The sequence below is a fragment of the Microcaecilia unicolor genome, chromosome 5 (genome assembly GCF_901765095.1).
Source record: "Microcaecilia unicolor chromosome 5, aMicUni1.1, whole genome shotgun sequence".
In the NCBI taxonomy this organism is placed as follows: domain Eukaryota; kingdom Metazoa; phylum Chordata; class Amphibia; order Gymnophiona; family Siphonopidae; genus Microcaecilia; species Microcaecilia unicolor.
In genome coordinates, this window is record NC_044035.1 from 101,055,827 (window position 1) to 101,082,635 (window position 26,809).

At 39.4% G+C, this 26,809-nt stretch overlaps 1 protein-coding gene across 1 annotated transcript in view; it reads right to left on the reverse strand.

The window, feature by feature from the left end:
* Positions 1–768: 768 nt before the first annotated feature.
* CTNNA3 (catenin alpha 3) overlaps positions 769–26,809 on the reverse strand; it is a 1,864,538-nt gene continuing 1,838,497 nt past the window's right edge. Inside the window, 1 exon segment of the mRNA XM_030204967.1 lies at positions 769–1,095. Within this exon segment, the coding sequence (XP_030060827.1) occupies positions 769–1,095 (327 nt within the window).

Consider the following 26,809-nt stretch of genomic DNA (forward strand, 5'->3'; position numbering starts at 1 on the left):
ACAAGAAGTATATTTGCTGTATAAGTGACTGTTTCATGAAACTAATAATTGTGCTACACTATGATTCATGGGGAAAATCCTGACTAATAAACACCCATAATTTCATTGTCTTTAGCAATAAAGGGATTTCTGTGACTTAATGGAAAATAGGTCTTTTAAAACTGTACTCCCCCTTGCTGGGATAAAGTATAGAGCATCAGAGAGTTAAGGCAATTATGACAAAATACATGCAGGGATTATCATACTGAATTCCCCATGCTTTTTTTTCTTCCTGTTTTAGCTGCATATTTATTATCTGCAAAGCAAACAGAGTACAGAATCCCTATGACACGGATTAATGTGGGATTTTCAAAAGAAAGGATCTCAATTTTTCAGCAAAACCATAGTTGAGTTTCTTTTTTGTGAGATGACAAATTTACCAGCATGATTACAGATGCAGATTTTGTAAGACAGTAGTTCACAACTGTATAGGTTCAACAGAAAACCAAACAGTGCACAGGATAGGCTATTCTAAGCATTTTTCCTAATAGAAAAAAAAAAGAGAAACTCTTTAGTATATTTGTCTCAATGTGCTGTTAGCAATAAAAAATAGTGACAAACCCAGATTATTGGAAATCAGTGAAAAATAACGTATTATTTCTTGTTGGATAAGTAATTGTGAAATATTATATGTGAACATGAGTACTGCAGGCTAAAATTTCAAAATTGGATATTTGGATTGTAGTGCAAGAAGTGATAATACATTATACCGTGACATTAGCAAAACTTTCACATGGTAACATCTCCTTGCAGATGCAAATTAGCTACATTTGAGTAGACTTCTCTGCCTTCGAATTCACTTGTGACTTTTACGGAGTGGATCTTATTTGCTGAGCCCTTTCTGACAGCCCCAGAGACATCTTCTGGCTTTTCTCTTTTAATCAGAGGCTTCTTTTCTGGAGCCTTCATTCTCCACATCACAATGGGTTGCCGGGGGAGAGTAGAGCTGTGAATTCTGATAACCTTCGTCGAGGAAATGTAGGACATCTTCACTGTTTGCACCACAGTATTCATCAAGTTTTTGGCAGCCTGGATTAATGATGTGACACTATCTAACTGTAAAAATAAACAGAAAAAATGTTCTTCATAGAAATATTCATTGTGAATACAATATAAAAATTTTCTTTGAACTACAGACTTTTTCAAATGATTCTAACACGGCTTTGTTAACACCCTGAAAAAAGTAGTGTCGTGATTGCGTGAATGTGAAGAAACAAAGGTCAGTAATGCCCAGAAACTTTATAAACTGAGGGGCCCTTTTACTAAGCCGTGTAGGTGCCTACACATGCCCAACACGCATCAATTTTGAATTATCATCCAGCTACCACATGGCCCAGGTGGTAATTTCATTTTTTACATGCGTCCACTACATGGACAGGAAAATAATTTGTATTTTCTGGCGCGCGGAGCTAACCGGGCGGTAAAAGGCATTCTACATGCGTAGACCATTACCGCCTGGTTAACATATATAACCTTACTGCTGAGTCAATGGGTGGTAGTAAGGTCTCAGACTCAAAATGGACACATGCCAATTTTCATTTTGCCACACCTCCATTTTCGGCCAAAATAAAAAAAAAGGCATTATTTACAGGTGCGCTGAAAAATGGATCTGCGCGCATCCAAAACATGCGTCTACACTAGCATAGGCCATTTTCAGTGCACCTTAGTAAAAGGACCCCATAGTCTTTGTATTGTACTAAACTATGTCAGCATTCCAGTGGCCATTAACAAATGCTAGCTCTGCTTTGTTTTTCATATTATTATTGAAGCATAAATTACACACACTGTCTCCAATTTCCTGTAGCAGCACAGCGGTGGTTTCTGTAGCAAGATCTAGAAAATTCTCACAAATATTCTGGTTCAGTGGTAACTAAACATTTTCATAAGTCTCAATCATTCTGCATACAAAATAATGTACATTTTTATTGTTCATTATACATATAAAATAGTTTGCAACTTCTCTTGTGTATCTTTACAATTGTGACAGAAAGAGGAAAGGTATGTAGGAGGAAAGGGCCATTAAGTTGCATTATTTTCCCCTTAATGTGTATTAAAGGACACTAATGCAAATTAAATTACCCCAAAACAGTGATAACTAAACACTCCTTTGTCAAAGTCATGCTAGCGATTCCCGTGCAGCAAATATGATGAAGCCCATAGGAATTGAATGGGCTTCGTCGCAGTTGCTGCACCAGAATTGCTAAGGTGGCTTTGTAAAAGGAGCCCTAAGTCATTGCAGGTTATATAGTAATGAAATGCAAAATGTGCTTCTTCATGTAAAGCAGCTCATTCCCATGTAAATTGAATAATGTGACTTGTGATGAACATCAGGCCTCAAAATATGGCACAATGCTCATGGGCTGTATCTTAAAGAGACCACGGTACTGTTCCCTCACCCCCTGATCAGCACCTACACCCCCCCCCCCCTGCTAGGGGCACCATTTTGGGAGATGGAGCTAGCAAGGGCAGAAGCAACTGGGGATCACTCCTGCCCAGGTACCCACTAGGCCAGTGGAGCCCCTGGGGTAGGGATTCTGATTGAGGGGTGGGGATGGGATCGAGGAGAGTGGGATGTGATCAGGGAGTTGTGGGTGCTGATCATGGAAGTGGGGGCCAGCATCAGGGCTCCTTTAAGATGTGGTCTGGGTTCAGTGGCCCATGGAATAATGCTACTTGCTAGGTGGCCAACAAGCAGCATTATTCATTTACCACAGGAATCAAGAAACTGTGGTACTGAGATACTGCAGATTGGTGTGACTCTGATGGTAAACCAAGGTGTAGTAAAAGCTCTCCTTATACCGCATCTTTATAACTTCCCCTTTTAGTATCTTGGGGATGGAGAGGAGAGATGATCAAGGATATGGGAAGAGAGGGAGAGTGTAGGAGAATCATAGCGAGTGGATGACAGGGATATATTTTTGTTTGTAATACCAACAATCAAGGAGATGAAAAGGAGCAAGATCATAGAACAGAATGTTCTCAGTGATGGGTTTTAAACAGAGGAATAAGTTGCTCATGAATATAAGAATGGAACCAGATTATTTAAAAAAAAAAATGCAAGTTCCTTAAAATTTGTCTGTTTCCATTAGATAGACATACCACTAGCTGTGATCTTTGAGCTCCATTTAGGATGTAGCTATTAATTAATTGAGTTTTTATGTTTGTTTTGTAAATTGTATGATTGTTATTTAAGCTGCTTTGAACAGATGAAATGTTGGTAATTGTGCTATGTACATATTAAATAAAATTAAAGAAAGGATCATGTATGGTGAGAAGAAGGAGAGCGAGAAAGAGTGAGGAATGATCATGGATGAGGAGGCAAGATCAGGGATACGAGGGGAGGGAGGGATATTCAGGATGGAGAGGGAATCAAATGGAGAGTGAAGGAGGCCATAAGATCTGGAAAGAGAAAGGAAAGGGGAAGAATGAGAGAAAATTCTAGACCACAAGCCATGAAGAAAGAATTGAGGGTTGAGAGAGGTTTTATATTGGGGAAAAAAGGTGCCAATACTCCACTTTTGTCTGGTTTCCTTTCACACTAACCTCTTCCTTTATCTCCAGTCTGCTTTCTCTCCCAACCATGGTCTCTGGTGCCCTTTCAGCCATCATCCTTGGTGCTTTCTAAAATGTACACTCACCATTGGTGCTAGCTTCCTCCATCTCCCTCTCTCTTTCTCTCTGTCACACTTACAGCGTAGATCCTTTCTCATTTCCCACATTGAGTCTCATCTCAACCCCCAGTTAATATCTCCAATTCTGCCTTTAGGTCATTTTCACTCTTGCTGACTCCACATCAGCTTCTCCTTGAACCAATCTTCTCTTCCTCCCCGACCCCTCATTCATCCTTCTTCCACCCTTATCACTCCAATTTGTGTTGGTAGAAGGAGAAATGAGTGACAGCAGCCTGGGAATTATATAAAACAAAATAGTACAATGCAGTTAAAAGCAGGAGGATGACCCCAAATGCAGAAATAGATGGTAGCTTGAAATGCCATCACTCTCTTCTCCTTCCTACTGACCTGGATCAGATAAAAGATAGAGGCCATAGCAGAGAAAAGGAGAAATGTTGCTGGCGAGAGAAGGGCAGAGGGGGGAGAAATAGAGAGATGGTGTAAGTAATACATATTTAAATAAATAAAATGAATAATAAAATAAATATACACTTGTCTATCTGGTTAGGTACTGCTGTCCCACTTCTGCACAGCTCCTGGTTTCCTATAATTCTAGGAAAGCAGCAATGTTTAAATTTTGCATCCCATGTTATGGTTAAGTTTAATTATGAAGACTCGGGGGTTTGATAATAACTCACTGTAGGTGAACCATGCATAACACCTCATAGGCCAATTCACTAAAATATGTTATTTGACAAGTTACCCAGGTAACCATTTAAATTTAATAGGCTATATGTCAGCATTCTCTACCTATGTATACTCTCTAGCATTCAGACGTGCTATCACCACCACGCAGTACCATTTAGAAGTTGTGTCAGGAGTCATCAGGAAGTAAGTCTACCCTCTCCGTCTGACAAGGGAGTGTTGAGTGGGATATAAGTTTCTCTGGTGCCCTGAAAGGGTGGAACTAGGGGACCTAGGAATTATGGATGGAGCCTTTGAGGAGAAAGGTATTTAGACTTTGTGGGGTAGAGGGGATCAAGGGAAAATAAGTAATTGAGATTTTAGAGACTGTGCTGCAGGATGATGGTGGCAATGGGGTTAGTGTGCCAGCTTGGTGTGTTAGTCCTCTTACTTCACCTCAACAGGTAGAGCAAACTTATGTGCAATGATTGTTAACATACATATCTGAATAGAATGAAAATGAACTTTTCTTTATTTGTGCATTTTTAATATAGCTATAGGAGGTCATTTTAGAAGCATCTATATGTGGAACTAGCAGCTTTTACAAGTGTAAATTTTACACACATATAAAGAAAGCTGATATGTGTTGGTAGCTGAAGTACAGAGATTTCATGGCAACATGGTCTAGGAAAAAAATGCATACTTCCCATTCACAGTGGGGATAACACATACAGTTATGAAATTTCTACATTGGTTTTGCATCTGCTCCAAGGCAAGCACAAATGCCAGCATTGTTTAGACCTGGAATCTCATTCTCTACCAGTGATTCAGAGGGTACTTACCAGCAAAGCACCTAAGTGCTATCCATAGAGGGTAAACTCTAAAAGCAGCTGCCAAGTTTTAGGTAGCAGAAGGCACATAAATAGGAGTATTCTAATCACTCATGTGTGTAAGAAGCCACATTTGTACATAGATGACCTCATATAGAATTCTGACCATCAGAACAGTATGCACCATGATTTTATGTTCTTTGGTAGTGGATGTGCATATGGGTAGAGTTTGGCAGAGTGCACAGGCACACACATAAATGATAGAATTCATTTATGTATGTATGTGCTAACATCTAGTTAACCAACAATAATATCCTTGAGATTCAAGTATGTTGAGGGTATACCACCGATTATTACTATCAAGAAATTTTATTTTTTTCTTCAATATACCAAAAGTTAAAAAATAGAGAAAAAGACTTCAGTATAACATTTTGTCAACTGTGGCTACCAGCTCTCAGATTGGAAATCTTTCCAATCATCAGTGAAAAAAACAAACAAACCCTCCATTTATTCATTACAAAAATTCAAAATTAGCAACATCCCCCCAACCTTTCTTAATTATAGTGTCCAACTAACTTATAAGTATTGTCCATTGTTATCTATTTTCATATGTATTAATATATAAATGCTATTTATCTCAATAACTCTTCCAACATGTCAGTTTCTAATTTTCCAAACAACTATAGCGCTGGTGTAAGTGGTCATACCTTAACCAGTTTATGCCACTGAAAATAACCAATTAGCACCTAAAGGAAAACCAGCTATTTTTGAGGATGTTCTAGGGGCAGATTAGGCTGGTTAGGTGCTGATATTCAGGACTTAACCGGACAAGGTCACCATAGAAAAGTCAGTCCTATCTTTATTCAGTGCCCCATAGCTGGTTAAGTGCTGAATATTGCATTTAACTGGCTACTGTTTAGCCAACTCCAAAAACCTTGAAATTTGATGCCATAACCCAGACATAGCCCAGCAACGAACTTCCATGCATAACACCAACAGCGGTCAGCAAAAACACTGAGTACAACTGGCTGAATATCGGGTCCTTCATGTACTTGGTTTCCTTTCGCGTGTTTGTTGATCAAACCTACTGCATCTATTTGCCTTCATGTCTTATCGGGTTCAAGTTCTTTTCTCCCAACACACATCTCAACCTCAGTTTCCATGTGCTATGAAAAATAGGGCTCATATTCTAGGACAATTAGATAACAAAACTAACCTGCTACCGAATATCATTTAAAAGCAAATTAATCATTTCATATATTCCTGTTAAATAACTTCTGTGCAATAGATTCAGAGTAAGTCTCTTGAAATCTGATTTATTTGTGGGAAAAGTTCAAGCATATGTCCTCTCTTACTAGAACAGCATTTTAAGAATCTAGGATTGCATACAAAATGTTGACCATCAAGAAAAGCATGAGTTTGTGCCTGTAATACCCAAATTTTATCAATTTACTTTCTTTACAAATTGACAAATATGACAAGTACAGCGAAGCATTCAATGTGAATTACATGAATCTGAGTTATAATGACACTGAGAAGATGCTACATAATGGCCTGTCAATGGTACCTGCAATATTTTAAGACAAAATTGCAGCAATGGCACTGAGGCCACCTTTAGTGCTGCAGGTAAAAGGCAGATTTTTCTAATGGCCACACACAAATATCCCCATTAGTGTGTCCCTATCTTGTAGGTGGTAAGGGCTCATGCGCTAATCCTGAACTTATCAGTTAGCATGCAGCAATGCCCGTGCGCTAATCAATTAGGATAGCTGTGTCCACTCTCCTCCCCCAAACATGCCCCCAACTCTAAAAAATACATTTTAGTTTTAGTGCATAGGTAGCACATGCTGATTCCAAAACTACTGCGGGATGCCTGAGAATGCCCTGTGGCACTGCATTTTAAACTGCGGAAAGCACGAGTTAGTGCTTACCACAGGTTAGTAAAGGGGCTCCTATATATTCCTGAGGTATTGACTATAAAGAAAGAAAACAATGCTTTGAATTCATCATATGAGATCTTTAAACAATTTTAAATTTATACTTATATCAAATTTCAATCAAGTTTAATGTAGGCATTTGTACAGATCCCTTTCTATCCAGTAACAACAAAATCAAAATATGGCAAAAAAGGACTGAAACTCTATTAACTCAAAATCTCATTACATTTGATCAACATAATGAACAAATAAAAGAACACTCAACACAGTTTTGCCCCTTCCATCCCAAATAATAAATATTGAGTATGTGGAGGGGCTTTTTCGATATGACGTCTACGTCTGACTTTAGACGTTTTGCAAAAAATGTCCAGAATCTGAATAGAAAAGAAGTAAATTTTCAAAAAAGAAATACGTCTATCTTTTGTTTTCGAAAATACTGTTTGTAACAAGGTTTTTGTTGGAATAATGTATTGTATTTTACATGCATTGCCTGTCACCAATTTTTTCTCTGTGATTACTCTGTGACCTCTGATGTGAATTACTTAGAGAGGTCACACCCATGCAACTTCCTGTGGTGATTAGGCACAGCACATGGAGCTCATGATCTCTCCTAGCCTGAGGATCTATGGTGTGAGCATCCATTACCATCTAAGCACATGGAAAGAGCTGATAATCCAAATGTATAGTATTATGTTTATATAAGCCTGTCTGAATATAATCTAACTACAAACTGTGAGTAAACAGATGTTTTGTTACTTCAACTTTAAAGTGACTCAGCAGTGAATTATTCTGGGGTGTATGAGAGAGATGAAGAAAAGAAATTAACATTTCTAAAGCTGAAGCTGTGTGTATAAAAATCTGCTAATTATTTACTACAAATAATCCAACAAAAGGGTTATGGGCCCAGGGTCCAGGAATTGAAAAAGAAGAGAAATATTACCAGGCAGTAAAAAAGCCACATTTTTCTCTTAAGTTTTAAAAGAAAGATTCAGTCTGTCTCTCTCTCTCCCCCCACACAACAAACAGAAGGCAAGGCTAAGAAATGGCTGAGGGAGGAAATTCACCATTTTTCTACTCTCTCAAGGTGCCTAAATTAACTGAATTTAATTATCAGCAGTGGGAACTAAGATTCAGATGTCTCCTTCAAGCAAAGAAATTAAATATATGCTTAGACCAAAACAGAACAGCTGAAAATATGGCTGAATGGGACAATGCAAACTATTATGTGAAGTGCATGTTTTTTGAAGCTCTCTCAGAGAAACAAGCCATATTAGTGGAGGCAAAAGATACAGCAAACGAAATTTTATATAAACTGAGAACTATGTATGCAACTACATATGCAAAACAGCAACCAATTTGGTTAGCAGAGTTAAATGAGCCCAAATTAAGGGATAAAAGTAAGTGTAATGATCACATTATGCATCTTATGTCTTCATTTCAAAAGCTAGAACTTTCTGGAATTCCCATGTGTGATGCATTGAAAAGAGCATTTCTTTTTACCTCACTATCAAAGAAGTTTGATGTTTTTAGGTCTGTAAATGAAGCCATTGAAGGGCAATCTTTTGAACAGGCAGCATCAAAACTGAGGCAGGAATGCATAATTAATGATTCTGAGGAGATGTGTTCTCAAAGCAAGTCAGAGAGAAATGAAACAAATTTCTTGGCAAAGAATAGAGGAAGGCGGAGCTATGGGAAAACTCCACCCAAGGGCAAGCTGATTTGCTACTCATGTGGAAAGGAGGGACATGTATCTAAATGGTGTAAGGAAACACAAAACACTCCCTCTAGCTCACCTAAGCCAATGGAACAAAAGAATTCTCCAACCAGGAAATGTATGAAAGACAATAATAAACATAAGAGCTTTCTAATGGTAGAAAAATCTTTGACTATGGTAAATAATAATTCAAATGAAAGTACTTGGATTTTGGATTCGGGGAGCACATGCCATTTAACCAATTGTAAGGATTTCTTTCAGGAAATGTGTCCAGAAGAAGGTATTCTTAAAACTGCAACGCAGGGACTACTCAGATCCAAGCAAAGGCATTGGATTCTTAAAATGCAAAGTGTCTAATGAAGTTAAAGAAATTCCTGTAAGTGATGTCTTGTATATTCCCCAAGTAGTTTGCAATATGCTTAGTGTATCTACATTAGATAAGAAGGGATTTGCGATTCATTTTGAAAACAGTAAGTGCACAATCTCTAAAAATGATGAAGTGTATGCTGAAGCTTTTATGCATAATGATATTTATAAACTGAGCATTTCAGGTGAAGCCTCACATCTGGCGCAAGTAAGGAAGAATGATGGTAAATGTAGTCTGGAAATCTGGCACCGCCGCCTGGGACATCGTGATTTTAAGGTGATCCAGGATCTTTACAGTAGGCAACTAGCCACAGGCATTCAGATAAGTGCAAATACTGGTAAAATGGAGAAATGCATAGACTGTGTTACTCAAAAAGGTGTGAGACCCTCATTTCCTGCATACACAGGAAATAGGAGTAATAAAGTACTGGACTTAATACACAGTGACTTATGTGGACCGTTTAATATCCCATCATTGGGAAATAACAGATTTGTGCTAATATTCTTGGATGATTTCTCTAGATACTGTGTGGCCTATTTGCTGAAAGAAAAAAGTCAAGTCACAGACATGCTGAAGAAATACGTAGCCATGGTGAGCAATAAATTTGAAAGAAAACCAAAGGTTCTTCAGACCGACAATGGTGGTGAGTTCACTTCACAAAGCATGCGCACATTTCTAGAACAAGAAGGCATTCAGCATATCACAACAGTAGCTTATACACCAGAGCAAAATTCTGTTGCAGAGAGAAAATTTAGGTCACTTGTGGAAATGACCAGATGTATGCTGTCAGATAGCAATCTCCCTAAAAGACTATGGGGGGAAGCCATTCTCACAGCAGTGTACCTACAAACAGAATGCCAACTAAAGGCGCTGAGCGCACACCACATGAGACATGGCATGGTAGGAAGCCAAACCTGTCACACATAAGAACATTTGGAAGTACAGCATATGCTCATGTACCAAAGCAAAGAAGGCATAAGCTGGATTCCACAACAGAAAGGGGCATTTTAGTTGGCTATGCTCCAGGACACAAAGGATATAGAATTTTGAATCTGAAAACTGGCATTGTTGGCATAAGACATGTTACATATTTTGATGAAAACAAAAGGGTTGATAAAGGCTGGATTATCCCAGATGAGCCTTATCATCCAGAATATGAAACTAGAAACATAATAGACATGCCAGTGTATATAAATGCCATACCAAGGCAGATGTCTGAAAGCAACTCATCTGTATCTAACGAGGAACAGGCAGAGGAAGCAGACACAGAAAGGATCATCGCAGGAGACAGTACAGTTGGAGAAGGGGAATCAATTGGAGAAGGACTCTCAGATTTAGAGGATGCGGAAAGGTCAGACCAACCTGTTGTCAGACGCTCATCCAGGGAAAACAAAGGTGTTCCACCCCCAAGACTGTCTTACCTAACAAAGTCAGCAGAAGCTCAAGAGCCCTTAACATGGGATGAGATTGAGAAAATGCCAGCAGAAGAAGCTGCTGAATGGCGTAAAGCTGCACAAGAAGAAATTGATGCATTGCATAAAAATAATACTTGGATTCTTACAAAATTACCTCCTGGCAAGAAAGCTATAGGATGCAAATGGGTATTCAAGTTAAAAAGGAATGCACAAGGAAAAGTGGAAAGGTATAAAGCCAGATTAGTCGCAACGGGATATCTTCAAAAATATGGAGAAGATTTTGATGAAGTGTTTGCACCTGTAGTGAAACACACGACAATTAGAACACTTCTGAGCATTGCAGTCTCAAAAGGCATGCAAGTCAACCACATTGATGTGAAAACAGCATTTCTTCATGGAGATATAACTGAAGACTTGTACATGGAACAGCCAACAGGTTTCATAAATACAAAACAAAGACAGCTAGTGTGTAAATTAAACAAAGGTCTTTATGGATTAAAGCAAAGCGCAAAATGTTGGAATGACAAATTGCATGAAATATTGACAAATTTAGGATTTAAGCAAGGTGAAGCAGATAAATGCTTGTACACTAGGTGCAGAAATGGACAATATGCATACATTTTAGCTTTTGTTGATGATCTGCTCATTGCAAGTGAAAGTGAGCAAGAGTACAAGGACATTGTAAAATATTTAAACCTGAATGTTGAGATAAAAGAACTTGGTAATGTGTCATACTATCTTGGTATAGAAATTGAGAAACAAAATGATGGTTCTTATCTTCTAAGCCAGAAGCAGAAAATAAATGAGCTTATTGAAAGTTTAGGTATGCAAGATGCCCAAGTTGTAAGCACTCCCATGATCACTGATTTTCTGAAGGATGAAACAGTAAGAGAACCTTTACCAGATAACATCCAATATAGATCAGCCATAGGTAAGCTTTTATATCTAACTACCACATACAGGGCTGATATAGCAAATGCAGTAGGAATTTTGAGCAGAAGGGTCAGCTCACCTACCAAATCAGATTGGATTGCAGTTAAAAGGATGGTAAGGTATTTAAAAGGTACCATTGATTGTAAATTAAAGATTTCAGCCAATAGTAATCCAAAACTAATATGTTACTGTGATTCAGATTGGGCAGGGGATCATTCTGATTATAAATCCACAAGTGGATATGTGTTTATGTATGGAAATGTACAAATTTCATGGGCCAGTCATAAACAAAGTATTGTGAGTCTGTCTTCTACAGAAGCTGAATATGTGGCTGTATCAGAAGCATGCAGAGAACTGATGTGGATTGAAAAACTTTTGCTGGATTTTGGAATAGCTGAACAGAGACCAATCCAGATAATGGAAGATAATCAGAGCTGCATCCGACTGTCACAGAATGACAAGGTTCAGTCACGCACCAAGCACATCGCAACGAAATACCACAACGTGCGAGAGCTGGCGAAAGAAGGGGTCATCAGTCTACACTATTGTCACACCAGTAAGATGACAGCTGACATCATGACCAAACCGTTACCCAGAGAACATTTTGAGAATCTGCGTATAAAGCTTGGACTTTGTATGAATAAATAATTGCATGACAGTTATGCATGAGAAGGGGTTTGTTGGAATAATGTATTGTATTTTACATGCATTGCCTGTCACCAATTTTTTCTCTGTGATTACTCTGTGACCTCTGATGTGAATTACTTAGAGAGGTCACACCCATGCAACTTCCTGTGGTGATTAGGCACAGCACATGGAGCTCATGATCTCTCCTAGCCTGAGGATCTATGGTGTGAGCATCCATTACCATCTAAGCACATGGAAAGAGCTGATAATCCAAATGTATAGTATTATGTTTATATAAGCCTGTCTGAATATAATCTAACTACAAACTGTGAGTAAACAGATGTTTTGTTACTTCAACTTTAAAGTGACTCAGCAGTGAATTATTCTGGGGTGTATGAGAGAGATGAAGAAAAGAAATTAACATTTCTAAAGCTGAAGCTGTGTGTATAAAAATCTGCTAATTATTTACTACAAATAATCCAACAGTTTTGTGCTTTGGACGTTTTGTTTTTTGGTCCAGACTGTTTTCTATATTCTCTTCTGAGACTCATTTCCCTGAGGTACCCCTACATTGTGGTGTGCCTCAGAGTTTGGTACTTTCTCCATTGTTATTTAATATTTTCATCAGCCACCCTCTTACAAGATCATAATATCCATTTTTTTTATTTACACTAATGGGATTCTCTTAATCTTTCCTACCTCCCCTTTTTCTCTCAAATTCACTTGTCTACAAATTGCACTTTTGTCCCTTTCTTACTGGTTAGTATCCCATAAATTTGTCCTTAACCCTGTCAAATCCACCGCATGCTGGATTACTGAGGGGTCCTCTTACTAAGGCGTGCCAAAAAATGGCCTGCGCTGGTGTACGCACGTGTATTGGATGCACACATGTCCATTTTTCAGCGTGCCTGGAAAAAAGGCTTTTTTGTGGCTGAAAATGAACATGCGGCAAAATTAAAACCAGTGAATGTCCATTTTTGGCCTTACTGCCACCCATTGAATTAGCAGTAAGGTCTCAAGCGTTAACCGGGCAGTAATCATCAGTGCGTGTACACTGCCGATTACCTCATGGTTAGCGCCACATGGTAGAAAAGAGAAAATATTTTCTGCCACGCATTTTGGACGTGCGTCAAAAATAGAATTACGGCACAGGGAACGCGATAGCCGGGTGGTAGTTCCAGTTTGACACACGGATGCATGTAGGCGCCTACACACCTTAGTAAAAGGGCCCCTGTGACACTAAACAAACCAACTTCACCACTATCCCTCTTTAATATAACTATCACACCCGTTGATTCCTTTTGCTACTTGGGGGTCATTATTGATTCTGCACTTTGCTTCGATAAGCAAATACCTCAAAGTTGTATGAAAAGGATTCTTCATTTGATAAAGCATTTTCTCAATTTTGCTTCCCTGCATACATTGATCCATGCATTCACTATGTCCCGGATAGATTATTGTAATACTGTTTATTTTGGATTACCCCAGTTCTAAGTACACCGACTCCAAATTCTGCAAAATTCTGCCTGTTGTCTCCTCCTTATTGGTAAACGCTTCAACCTCATTACCCCCCTTTTGGTGAAACTTCACTGGCTACTTGTTTCATTTTACATCTAGTTTAAAGTCCTTCTCCTTATATAAAGCCCTCTGTTGGGTAGCCCCTTATACATGTTAGCTTTGGTTGTCCCATACACCCCATTGCGTTCCCTCCATTCCCTTAACTCTAATCGTCTTGTCCTACCCTCTCCTAAGCAGGCTTTTTACAAATCCACCTGCAATTCTGTTTTTTTTTTCCTGGCCCCTAGTCTTTGGAATACTTTGCTCCCAGATATCAGATCAGAACCCACTTTAACTAAATTCAAAGTGAAATTAAAATCTCACTGTTCTCAGAAATCCGTTGGAATCCCTGCCAGTGCTTAGTAGCAATCCTAGTAGCTTATACAGATTCAATTGTTGCCTGTCAAAAATTTATTATTTCTCCACTTCCCTCCCAATCTGCTTGGTTTACCCTGACTATACTATATTGTATTACTAGTTCTTCCTCATATGTGTGCGTGTGGACCTAACCTATCTTAATGGAATTCTGTTTCCTTTTATTTATTGTCTTATATTTTAATATTGTAAACCACTTTGACATATCTTGAAGTAAGGCAGTATATCAAACTTTTTAATAAAAATAAACATAAACATAAACAGTATACCACTTAAGGCAGTTACATTACCAGCCATCTGCCATAAATTCATCAAGTTCACTCAGTTGCCAAGCTAGATGGCGATGTCTTATCAAGATGAGTGCAGCCATTAGCATACAGAGGCCATTTGAATTTCTGCAGTGCTGTTAGGTTTTTCATATTAAAGGCCTCACTGAAACATCAACATCTAAACCCACATGAAACACCCCTCCACAGTGTTCCCTGGATTCAGGAGGGGGGAGTCGGAGGCTCACCTGACAGATGCCCCCACCGGAGCCAGCTCTATTGCTTCCCCCTCCCCCCATTTATGTATCTCAGGTGCCCTGATGCCACCAACCAAGGAGAAAACATATTATAGGGTAGATTCCCCTCCCTCAGGAAATACCAGAAAACATCAGTGAATTCAACTTTCTTAAATTTCTCACACCTGTCCCTCATCACTAAGCTCTGTTCACTCTGACAGCCTCTCAGAGCTCCTGCAAAACCTCTCACACCTCTGTCATCTGTGGTCACTTCACTAGGATTACCATATGTCCGGTTTTACCCGGACATGTCCTCTTTTTGAGGACACTGTGAGACGTCCGAGTGCATTTTTCCAGCCTGCCTGGCTGTTTGTCTGGCTTTGCGAGGTCACCATTTGAAGTGTTGGCAGCCATTTTGAAGCTGTGCTGGCAGTGAGGTTCTTTCCTGCCCCAAAGAGGCCACCAGACAGCCAGGGCAAGATAAGGTAGAGGAGGGAAGGGGATGTGGAATGTGGATAGAGGGGTGAGGGAGCTGTAAAAAAAGGTGGGTGGAGGAAGGCTGGAAAAAGATTTGGGGGAGGGAAATATATTCTTTGGGGCGGTCAATGTGAATGTGTGGTATGGGGGTGGGGAGATGGTGTGAAAGAGGGTGTTGAGGTGGGGAAGGGGTGTGGTGTGTTGGGGAGGGTAGGGGACATGGTGGGGTGGGGTGGGGAGGGAGTATGCCTATTGGTGTCCTGTTTTTTTGTCAGGGCAAATATGGTAACCATACTCTTCACACTGACCGAGATTACAGAACTAATTCTCAAAGTCCTTCACCCCTCTGTCATCTGCTCAATCTGAAAGACATCACACAACTCCCTCTCTGAGCCAAGGAAACACCACTGATAGTTTCCTCAGAAAACAACCGCCTTCTTCACAGCCTTAGTTGCCAAGCAGAAAACAAATTGATACATTTTTTGAGTCTGCTCTGTCTCACAACATGACATCATCAAGTACTGACAAGAAAAATCACATAGATTGTTTATTGCTTATTAAAATATTCTGTATCACCTCGATTGCAACACAAGTTGTTCTGCTCCCATATTCATGGAAGCAGGATGCATTGTTATGTATTTTTAGTATGAGTATTACTTATATTCAATTGCATTGTCTGTGTATAGATAACACTGTGTATTAGGACTGCTATCACTATAGTTTGCAGTATTCTGTCAACGACTCCCTATTGGTTCTTAGTTCTGAGCTAGGGCCAGCCTTCCCTCTCTGCCCCCGGGGGTTGTGTGAGAGAGTCCCAGTCTTCCTACCTTTGTGATCAGCAGCTGTTCTAGGGGCTGATCCCTCCTTAGTCTACTGTGATTCCATCAAAATTCTTCACCAACTGATTCCTAATATTCCCACACTTCCCCTTTGAGTATTACAGCTTTTTCTCTCAGCTGAGCTGAGGTTCTGACCATCTCCTTGCCTCTAAGGTACATGGAGAAGGCAACAATTCTTTCCAAGCAACTGAACTGTAAGTTGATTTTCTTTGGGCCCTGTTTACAAAGCTGCAATAGTGCCTGGCGGTGCGGTACTGCTGACACAGCCCATTCATTTTGAATGGGCTGTGTGCAAAATGCCACGCGGCAGCCTCTAGAATGGCTTTGTAAACAGGGGGATTTGTTTGCTATAATTGCTACATTAAAGAAAAGTTGAATTAAGAATTGAGAGTCTACTGGTAAAGTTTTTATTTGGGAATGGTCTAGCTAGCTGTTGAAGCTTTGTGACCTTACCTAGCCTAGAACAACACAGTGAAGAATTTTGGAATTATCAAGTGGATTCTTCTGATAAAGATTGTAATGGACATTCTCAAGGTATCACATGGATAACAGAGTACATTCCAAGTTAAGTGCTTTGCTTTAAAGCTTCTAATGTGTGACCTCTGGCTTTAAAGCTTCTAATTTGTGCAAGAGAATTATGCAGTGTTTATTTCTGCTCCTTCAAGGAAAGCCATAGCCACTAATGGATGTTGTGGATGCAGAGGCAAAAATTCACAGTAACAACTTTTTCAGGTACATCAGAAGCAGAATGCTTGTGAGGGAATCCGTGGGACTGTAAGATCATGAGAGAGCAAAAAGGGCACTCAGGGAGGACAAATCCATAGCCGTGAACCTGAATGAATTTTTTGCTTTGGTCTTTATGGAAGACGATGTAAGACATGTACCTGTACCGGAAATGTTTTTCAAGGGTGATAATGCAAAGGAACTGAAAGAAATCTCGGTGAACCTGGAACACGTGCTGAGCCAAATTGACAAATTAATGACTAGTAAATCACCTGGATTGGATGGCATGCATCTAAGAGTACTGAAGAACTGAAACATAAAATTACTGATCTGCTGTTAGTAATCTGTCATTAAAGTCATTTATATTACCTGAAGATTGAAGGGTGGCCAATGTGATGCAGATTTTTAAAAACAGTTCCAGGGTTGATTTGGGGAAATTACAGACCAGTAAGCCTGATGTCAGTGCCAGGTAAAGTAGTGGAAACTACTATGAATAATAATAATATGGAAGACATAACATTGCACAGAGTCAGCCTAGTTTCAGTCAAGAGAAGTCTTGCCTCACCCATTTGCTTCATTTCTTAGAAGGTGTGAATAAACATGTGGATAAAGGTGAGCCAGTTGATGTAGTTCATCTAGATTTTCAGAAAGATTTTGATAAAGTTCTTCATAAGAAACTCCTGAGAAAATTAAACAGTCATGGGATAGGAGGCACTGTTCTACTGTGGATTAGGAATTGGTTATTGGACAGAAAACTGAGGGTAGGGTTAAATGACCATTTTTGTCAGTGGAGGAGGGTGAATAGTGGAGTGCTGCAGGGATCTGTAATGGGACAGGTGTTATTTAACATGTTTATGAATGATCTGGAAATCGGAACAACAAGTGAGGTGATTAAATTTGCAGATGACACAAAACTATTCAAAGTTGTTAAAACACATGCGGACCAAATGGCAGATGAAATTTAAGGTGGACAACTACAAAGTGATGCACATTGGGAAAAACGATCCGAATCATAGTTATATGATGCTAGGGTCCACCTTGGTGGTCAGCACGCAAGAAAATGATATAGGTGTCATTGTGGACAAAACGCTGAAATCTTCTGCCCAGTGTGTGGTGGTAGCCAAAAAAGTAAGCAGGGTGCTAGGAATTATTAGGAAAGGGATGGTAAATAAGACCAAGAGTACTATAATTCCTCTGTATCATTCCATGGTGAGACCTGACCTTGAGTATTGCATTCAGTTTCCATATCTCAAGAAAGATGTGGAGGGGCATTTTCGAAAGGTCATCCAAGTATGAATTAGAGCGTCCTTGCGAAGTCAGCCAAAATAAGGTAGGTATAATCGAAAAATAGTATGGACGTCCTTAGACATTCCATTATCGCAGTGTAAAACGCCCAAATCAGGGATGCCCAAAGTATAGTAAAAAGGACGCCCATCTTCCAGAACTGTGAAAAGACGTCCCTAAAACTCACTGTAGTCATATTAATGTCCTTCGCTGTCCTTATTACTATACTTGAGACTTCTTTGATGTACCTGGTTCCATAAGCACAATGCATGTAGTTGCGGACATCCAGGTATGGGAAAATATAAGGAACATTCATAAGTGTAAAGTACAGTAACAAGGATGTGTTTCTCACAGAACTGCCGAAGGACGTCCCTCTTACAGGCCTGTCCGTCCTTCAGCAGTTCTGGGGGCTAGAAGGGGTAGGGAAAGCTGAAAAGGTAAAACACAAATGAGGCAGGTGAGGGTGAAAACGTTCCGACTATGGCACACAGACAAAGGTAACAGGTACTCAACAAACTCTCAGCTTTCTCTCCCAACAACACTCTCGCCACTCTCCAACTGCACAAAATCGCTAATGGGTCTAAAGACGACTTCCCCCTTACCCTGGTCACTTTTATTTCAGGTCTAACTAAGGACACCCATGTTCCGACCCATGCGAAACCATTTCACTAGCTGTTATACGCTGGGGGGGGGGGGGCGCCCATTTCGTAATGCCACTCATAACACGCCCCTAACACGCCCCCTGTGGGGATGACCATAGATGGGTGTCCTCGCGCTGAGGACGCCCTTACGGCCCTGTTTCGATTATTGGATTTCGGCGACCTTCTTTCACGGGGACGCCCATGTGCCTTTTATGTTGCTTTTTGGATGCCCTTTTCTTTCAAAAATGAGCCTGATAGTGAACTTAGAAAAGTTTCAAAGGAGAGCAACCAAAATGACAAAAGGGATGGAATTCCTCTCATATGAGGAAATATTGAATAGGTTAGGGCTCTTTCGCTTTGAAAAGAGACAGCTGAGGGGAGATTGATTGAGGTCTACAAAAACCTGGAGTGGTATAGAAAGAGTAGAAATGAATCAATTTTTTACTCTTTCAAAAAAGTACAAAGACTAGGGGACACTTAGTGGAAAGTTGCATGGAAATACTTTTAAATCAAATAGAAAGAAATATTTTTTCACTCAATGAATAGTTAAGCTCTGGAGGATGTGGTAACAGTGGTTGGCGTCTCTGGGTAGAAAAAGGTTTGGACAAGTTTATGGAGGAAAAGTACATAATCTGCTATTTTGACACAGACATGGGGAAGCCACTGCTTGCCCTGGGATTGGTATCATGGAATGTTGCTATTGTTTGGGTTTCTGAAAGGTACTTGTGACCTGGATTGGCCACAATTGGAGAGTTTGTCAGGGTGAATTGCATTGCCTTGAAGTTTGTCAGGGTGAATTGCATAATTTGTGAAGTTCTTCTAAGTAAATTTTCAGGGCAATGAAGTCATAAGCTTTGTAAGAATTGCATAAACAAAGCCATGTGCTGTGCACAGAGCAAGGTGTTGTACAACCTGCCCCCATCTTTGCTTCAGCAAGCAAAAGTATCTGAGCACAACCACCCCCCCACCACACACCTGCTGTTCCTAAACAGCACTATTTTGACGCAGAGACAAGGTTCACTCAAAGGGTGTTCAAAGAGAAAAAAAGGGGTTTATTTTACCAATGCAAGCAATAGTAGATTTTATTGAGGCAGACGGAACAGTAATTGAGCAGACTGAACAGAAAACAGCACAAGCTAGTTTGGAAAGACAGATCACTGAACTGAGTGAACAAAAAATACAGGTTGAATTACATGGCAATCTAGGTGCAGCACAAATCAACCTTGGTAGTGAAAAAGGTCCAAGGCCCAAAAGACCACATAAGTTTACAGAGAAATCCAGAGACTAGTAGGAAACTGAAGCAGGAAAATCTCTTTCTTTTGGATAAGCTCTGGTTGAAGCTAGAGCAAGAGGGTAGCCATGCAGGGCAATTGCAAATCATCCATAAGCAGTACCAGCAAACATCACTGGAATACTGCCTATTTCTAAGCAGAAAAAATACTGTACATAGCTTGGCAAATAAAGAGAGACATCAAGCCACAGATCTCACAAGCCAGGCTATGGTGGCAGAAGCAATGAAAGACATAGAATATCACATAGACCCAGCAGGAGAGAATCAGTCCCAATACTCTAACAACTCTAACCACAGCACCAGAACTTATAGAAATTCTAGGTCTTTAAAATCACACAGAACAAGCCATTCCAGTCAGTCTGGCACCAGTGCAGCAGCTCTCCAGGTCCGAGCTAAGGCCGAAGCTGCCAAATGAAAAGTTATTTATAGTAAACAAGAAACAGCCATAGAAATTGGGATTGATAAATTAATGCGATGCCTCTGTCTCTTTTTTCCTGTCTGGTCCAGTGGACAATTTTATATCCTGGGGGGCACAGATCTAGAATTATGGGCTCCTTTTGGTCATGGATCCAGGTTTCAGTGATGAAGAGAAGCTCAAGGTTTGCCGACGTGATCCAGTCTGTTACTAATGTCGTTTTGTTTACTACGGATCTGGCGTTGATGTAACCCATTTGTATTTTTTGGTATGGGTCAGTTATGAGTGGTATTGTATAGATTTTTGTAAGTTGTCGTTTCTTTGTTGCTGTGGGATTGTTATGGGGGTTCTTTCCCTTCTGTTGGGGTTGACCACATGTTGATGTTCTTCCTTTGTTTTGGTTGTTATCGGTTTGGTGAGGCGGGGTGTGTCTGGTCAGTCTTTGGTGATAGTGCAGTATTGGGATGATGTTGCTTTCTGCCATTGGGGTAGTTAGTGTTAGGTGGATCAGTGATAGGGAGTATGTTACTATGAGTAATTTGAAGGTATTAATTTTGATGATAATTTGGACTCCTGGTAGGCTGCATTCTATAGGGTGCGTGGTTGGTCTTGGATCTTTATGTTTTGTTTTTGTAGTTGAATATAGATGATTTACTCACAGACAGGTGAATTGGCTGGGGAAGGAACTGTGGGGGAGGCAACAACTAATTACTTCCACTATGAAGCCGCAATATCTAATTGCTTCCGCTGTGTAGCTGCGGTATCTTAAGGCAGTCGTTGGCACGACAGAGCACCACTGAGGCCATTGTTTGTCTAAGTTTCTAGTTTTGAGTAAATATAGATGGTTACTCACTTTTAGATGTTTAGGTGTGGGTGTGGCTTGGATCTCTTTCAGGGAGAGAAAACTAACAACTTATAGCAGCAGCAGCTTCAGAGAGCATTTTCCATCTCACAGATAGGCTGCAGAGAATACCTTCTCCTGCTTTACACTTAGCCTGGCCTCAGAATGACATCCTATAGTATATCTCCTATCAAACTGAGCTCTCTTTTTCATCAAGCACTGCCATTTCCTCCTCTCCCCCTCCCCACTGACAGTTTGAACTTTGTGGGTGTGGCTTGGATTTCTTTCAGGGAGAGAAAACTAACAACTTATAGCAGCAGCAGCTTCAGAGAACATTTTCCATCTCACAGATAGGCTGCAGAGAATACCTTCTCCTGCTTTAGACTTACTCCCGCCCACCCTACCCCTCTACCCACCCACCCCTAGAGTGACATGTCTTATATAACCTCCCTATCAACCCACTCATTACTTTTACATCACCCATTTCTATTCTTCTATCACCTTCTCCCACTACTCCAACCAGAGTTACACTTAATCACACTGACCATCCTTCAACATCTTCAGTCCTTCTGTGACTGTTCTCTTGTGCTTGACTGCTTAAATATTTTTTAATTTAAATGCTTTACTTTTTGTCTATTAGATTGTACGCTCTTTGAGCAGGGACTGTCTTTCTTCTGTGTTTGTACAGCGCTGTGTACACTTTGTAGCGCTCTAGAAATGTTAAATAGTAGTAGTAGAAGGGATAATGCTTTAAGGCGCTGGGTCTCCGTGTTCATTTTGAGTCTGAGACCTTACCGCCAGCCATTGACTTAGTGGTAAGGTCTCTTGCGTTAACTGTGTGGTAATCGCCTACATGCGTCAGTCAGATTTACCGCCCAATTTTCGCTGTGCGCCAGAAAATAAAATATATTTTCTGGCACGTAAGTAAAATATGAAATTACCGCATGGGCCACATGGTAGATGGGCAGTAACTCCAAATTAACACATGTTGGGCACACCTAGGCGCCTACGCGGCTTAGTAAAAGGGCCCCTAAGTGAGTAAAGTCTTTTTATCAAGATAGTTCTGAATAGATCTAAGTCATCTAAGTATGGAAAATCCTGGTTTCAGTACAGCCGATATTTTCTGAGAAAAGGAAAGTTGTAAGTCAAACATGACCCCAAGATGTCTGAAAGAAGTTACTGCTGGAACGACTTGACCAAATAACATAGGAATCAAAGATGGGTGCGGACTATGACCCATAACCCAACAGGCAACAATTTTTTTTGGACTGAGAAGTAACCTATTACTGTTTAACTATGTTGCTGCAGCATCTAGACAAGTTTGAATGTCTAATGTTTCAGCAGTAGTATAGTGAATCAACAAGCATCTGACTATCAATATGTGTTAATACCAGAAGTTTGGATCAGAAGAGCCAAAGGGCTGAGAAAAATATTGAATAATAGTGGCGAGAGTGTCAAGCCCCGAGGAACTCTGCAGGATAAGGGCAATGCCGCTGACAAAAATATTAAGCATTGAAACTTTAAAAGTTCAAGTTTGAAGAAATGATATAAACCATTCCAAAACTATTCTACCCAAACCTATGGATGAGAGCCTATGGAATAGCAGCTTCTGAATGACCAGATCAAACACTGCTGAAAGATCTAAAGAAACAACCAATGCTTTAAGCCCCTCATCCAACTTGTTATACATTTCATTTAATAAAGCAGTGAACACAGTCTTCATACTATATCCTGTGTATAACCCAGATTATCATGGGTGCATGTAGTACATTTACTGACTCTATGTACAATTGTAATTGAGCAAAACAGTGGCTTCCATCTCAATAACAGACTACGGACTTTTCATCCAGGAACTTGTCCAAACCTATTAAAACCCAGATACGCTAACTGCTGTTACAACATCCTCCAGCAATGAGTTCCAGAGCTTAACTATTCTTTGAGTGAAAAAATATTTCCTCCAATTTTTTAAAAAGTATTTCCATGTAATTTCATTGACGTTTAGAGAGAAAACCGGGTAGTAATTACTTGGTATTGAAGGATCCAAAGAGGATTTCTTAACAAAAGGATAGATTAGCATTACATTACATTAAGAGCTTCTATTCTGAAATAACCTATTCAGTTTCATGTGAATTACATAATTTAAAAAGTACCATAAAAAACACTCAGGAAAAACTACAAACTACAAACACTTACAAAAACTAAGGGAGTATTTTACAAAGGCGAACTAGCATTTTTAGTGTGCGCTAACAATAAGTGCATGCTAAATGCTAGAGATGACCATAGATGATATCTCCGAGATGATCAATTTTCATAAGAAATAAAAAAGAACAGTGAAATAGCGAAAATTCAGCTAAGCTGTGTATTTTTACTATAAGAGAATATTGAAGATTTAAATTAATGGGTGAAAGTTTAAATATTAAAAATTATGGATCAATGACAAATACACACCCACCATAAGAAAATGCCTGGCTCATAATTATATCCTGAATGGTGGTGACATGGTTATCTGATGGATCCAATACTCAGCACCCCTTAAGGATTATGTAAGGATATTGAGAAGGAGTATTTGGAGCTGGGTAATAAAGGTTTGTCATAGAAATATATAGGCATCTCTAGCATTTAGCACACATGTATATCACATGTGCTAAAAATGCTAATATGCCTTTGTGAAAGAACCCCTAAAAGCAGTACCCCAAATATAATCATTTCACATTTTTTTTTGAATAATACTGTCTTCAGTTCAGTTGTTTATGGAAGGACCACAAATGAGATAAAGAACAGAGAGGAAGGAAGAGAATTCCATGTTGTTGTGGCTTGAAATGGAATTGAAGTCAAAAGACTTGACTGTGGGAAATAAAGATATTTGCCCCTTCAAAAGCTATCTTTTCAGTACAGAAAAGAATCCCACCCAATAATCAGGAATGGCTCCTTGCAGAGTTTGATGAACCAGTGCACACAACTTAAAATAGTATCTCGCTATAAGGAGTAATAGGTACATCCTATCTTAAAGAAAAAAACACTCATTGCTAATGTCTGCATTGTTTGCAACCTCTTCAATAAAGCACTGGCACATCCCAGGTATACCACATTGCTATAGTCTAATTTCGATAGTTATAGGGATTGTACTATAAGTCTGAAAGGTTATTGATCAAAGTTTTTATGAATCAATCTTAGTTTTCTTAATAATAGGAAAGAATGTTTTATTTCCTTATAAATTTGATTAGCCATTGGCAATTTACTATCCACTTCAATTCCTAAGATCCAGGAAGAAAATTCAAATTTAAATTTCATCTTATTGATGGAAAAGTTTCTTTACCTTCAATCTCTTTTAGGGATCCCAACCAAAGGAATTTTGTTTTCTCATGGTTAAGCCTTAATTGGAATTCCTTTGCCCAATTTTCAATAATACTGATGAATTTTTGAATTTCACTCAAGATATCTGCGTCTGCTTTAAGGGCTGGTAAAAGTATAGTAATATCATCAGCATATACGTAAAAAATAATTTCAACTGCTCCAAGCGTTTCCCTAATGGCTATAGTAGGACATTAAATAACATGAGGAAAGGGGAGAGCCCTGTGGTACCCCACAAACACCACCTGAAAAAAAGCTAATTTGTATGGATATGTACAAAATTCTCGGAAGCACATCAAATAATGTCCCCAAAGTCTCTGTATCAATAGAGTAGCACAAAGTATGAACCATCACAGAGTGATGAGAATGTACAAATTCTTCTAACAATTTTCTCAACAAAAAGATCCAGTAGGGTTCATAAATCCCCATATTTACAATACAATGCAACACTCACCAAAATCACAAAAACTGCAGACTTTGACCAATTTCTCTTGAATGCTAGCAAAATAAATTGCAGCACCATCTCACAAGAAATAAGGCTATCAATCAACCACAGCAAAACATCAACTATCTGCCAAAATTACTTCAAAGCTGTACTGTAGGATTGAGCACTACTGTAAAATGAAAAAAAGATAGCTAGCACTCCACTAAAGCTGGATGACATTCCAAAATTTTTCTGGCATATTCAAGGGCACTAAGTCTGTCTCTAGCTTATATGATTGAAAATGATACCATTAAACCATCAATGAATACTGCACTGCCTACCTGTTAATCGTAAATACCACTGCCAGATTATTTGACGTGATGACTTCCCATCAGTCCATCAACCTATCAACAGTTAAGAACAGAAAAGAAAACAGCTCAATAAATGCCAAGTTCTGCATCTGACCTCTCTCAAACCACAATAGAGGCCAAGGTTCCACACACCATAAACTAGCAAAGTAAATCCTGAAATCCACACTAGCAAAAGCATCCAAAAATAACTGCCAATCAGTATGAGATTGAAGAAATCTGGAAATTTCAAAATGTTGGAGAAAAAAAGATTTACACAACTTCAAATTCACATGCAGAGGAATCCTAATAAAATTGAAGCAGATGCATATGTTTCTGCTCCCATCTACTCATCCTCTCCAAGAAGGAACTAACATCCCATTACCCATCAGACACAGATGGCATGAAAGATGACTGGAGTAATCTCCATAAGGACCTCAGCCAAACCAATGACATCTTTCTCAGCTAAATATCCACATCCCTAAAACCTCAGGCCTCAGACTTGACTTTTGTCAAGTGTTTCTTAAAATGAACTTCATAATTCAACCATCCACCCACCATAAATCTTATATGCCTCCAAAGCTATGTCTGAATACCTCAAAAAACAAATCTATCTATCTAGCTAGAACACAAAATCAAATTTTGAATAGATTTAGACACCCTAACCACATTCACCTCTTCTTCCCCCCTTTCCCCACTCACCTTTTTTAGCTTTGCTATATATACAGTATATATATATATATATATATATATTATCTTCGCAAAATCTTCCATTTCAGTTTCAAAGGAACATGAGTCTCAAGTGAAGACAAAGCATTAAAAGTATGACCATTTTGATAGAATGCCTAACCTACTCCACCCACTTATCTCCATTCCACCAGATCCAAGTTGACAAACCCAAACCTATAGCAGATTCAAAATCAGATGAAGCAGAAGATGCATATAAAGACTTGGGTGACTCCCACACACTCAGAGCCCCCCGCCCCCCCACCAATAACTCTATACTTGCACCTTTCTGAAATCAAACATATTACAGCTTGTCACAAATTGTGCATTAACTTCTCTCTCAAGAGACTAGGCATCCAAATGGCAGATGAAATTTAATGCGAACAAATGTAAAGTGATGCACATAGGGAAGAATAATCCGAATCATAGTTACCTGATGCTAGGATCTACCTTAGGAGTTAGCACTCAAGAAAAAGATTTAGGTGTCATTGTAGACAATATGCTAAAATCTTTTGACCAGAATGTGGTGACAGCCAATAAAGCAAACAGGATGCTAGGAATTATTTGGAAAGGGATGCAAAATAAGACCAAGAATATTATAATGCCTCTGTATAACTCCATGGTGTGACCCCACCTTGAGTGCTGCCGAATCTCAAAACATATATAGCAGAATTAGAAAAGGTACAAAAAAAAGTGACCAAAATGATAAAGGGGATGGAACTCCTCCCTTATGAGGAAAGGCTAAAGAGGTTAGGACTCTTCAGCTTGGAAAAGAGCAGGCTGATGGGAGATATGATTGAGGTCTACAGAATCCTGAGTATAGAGTGGGTAAAAGTGAATTGATTGTTCACACTTTCAA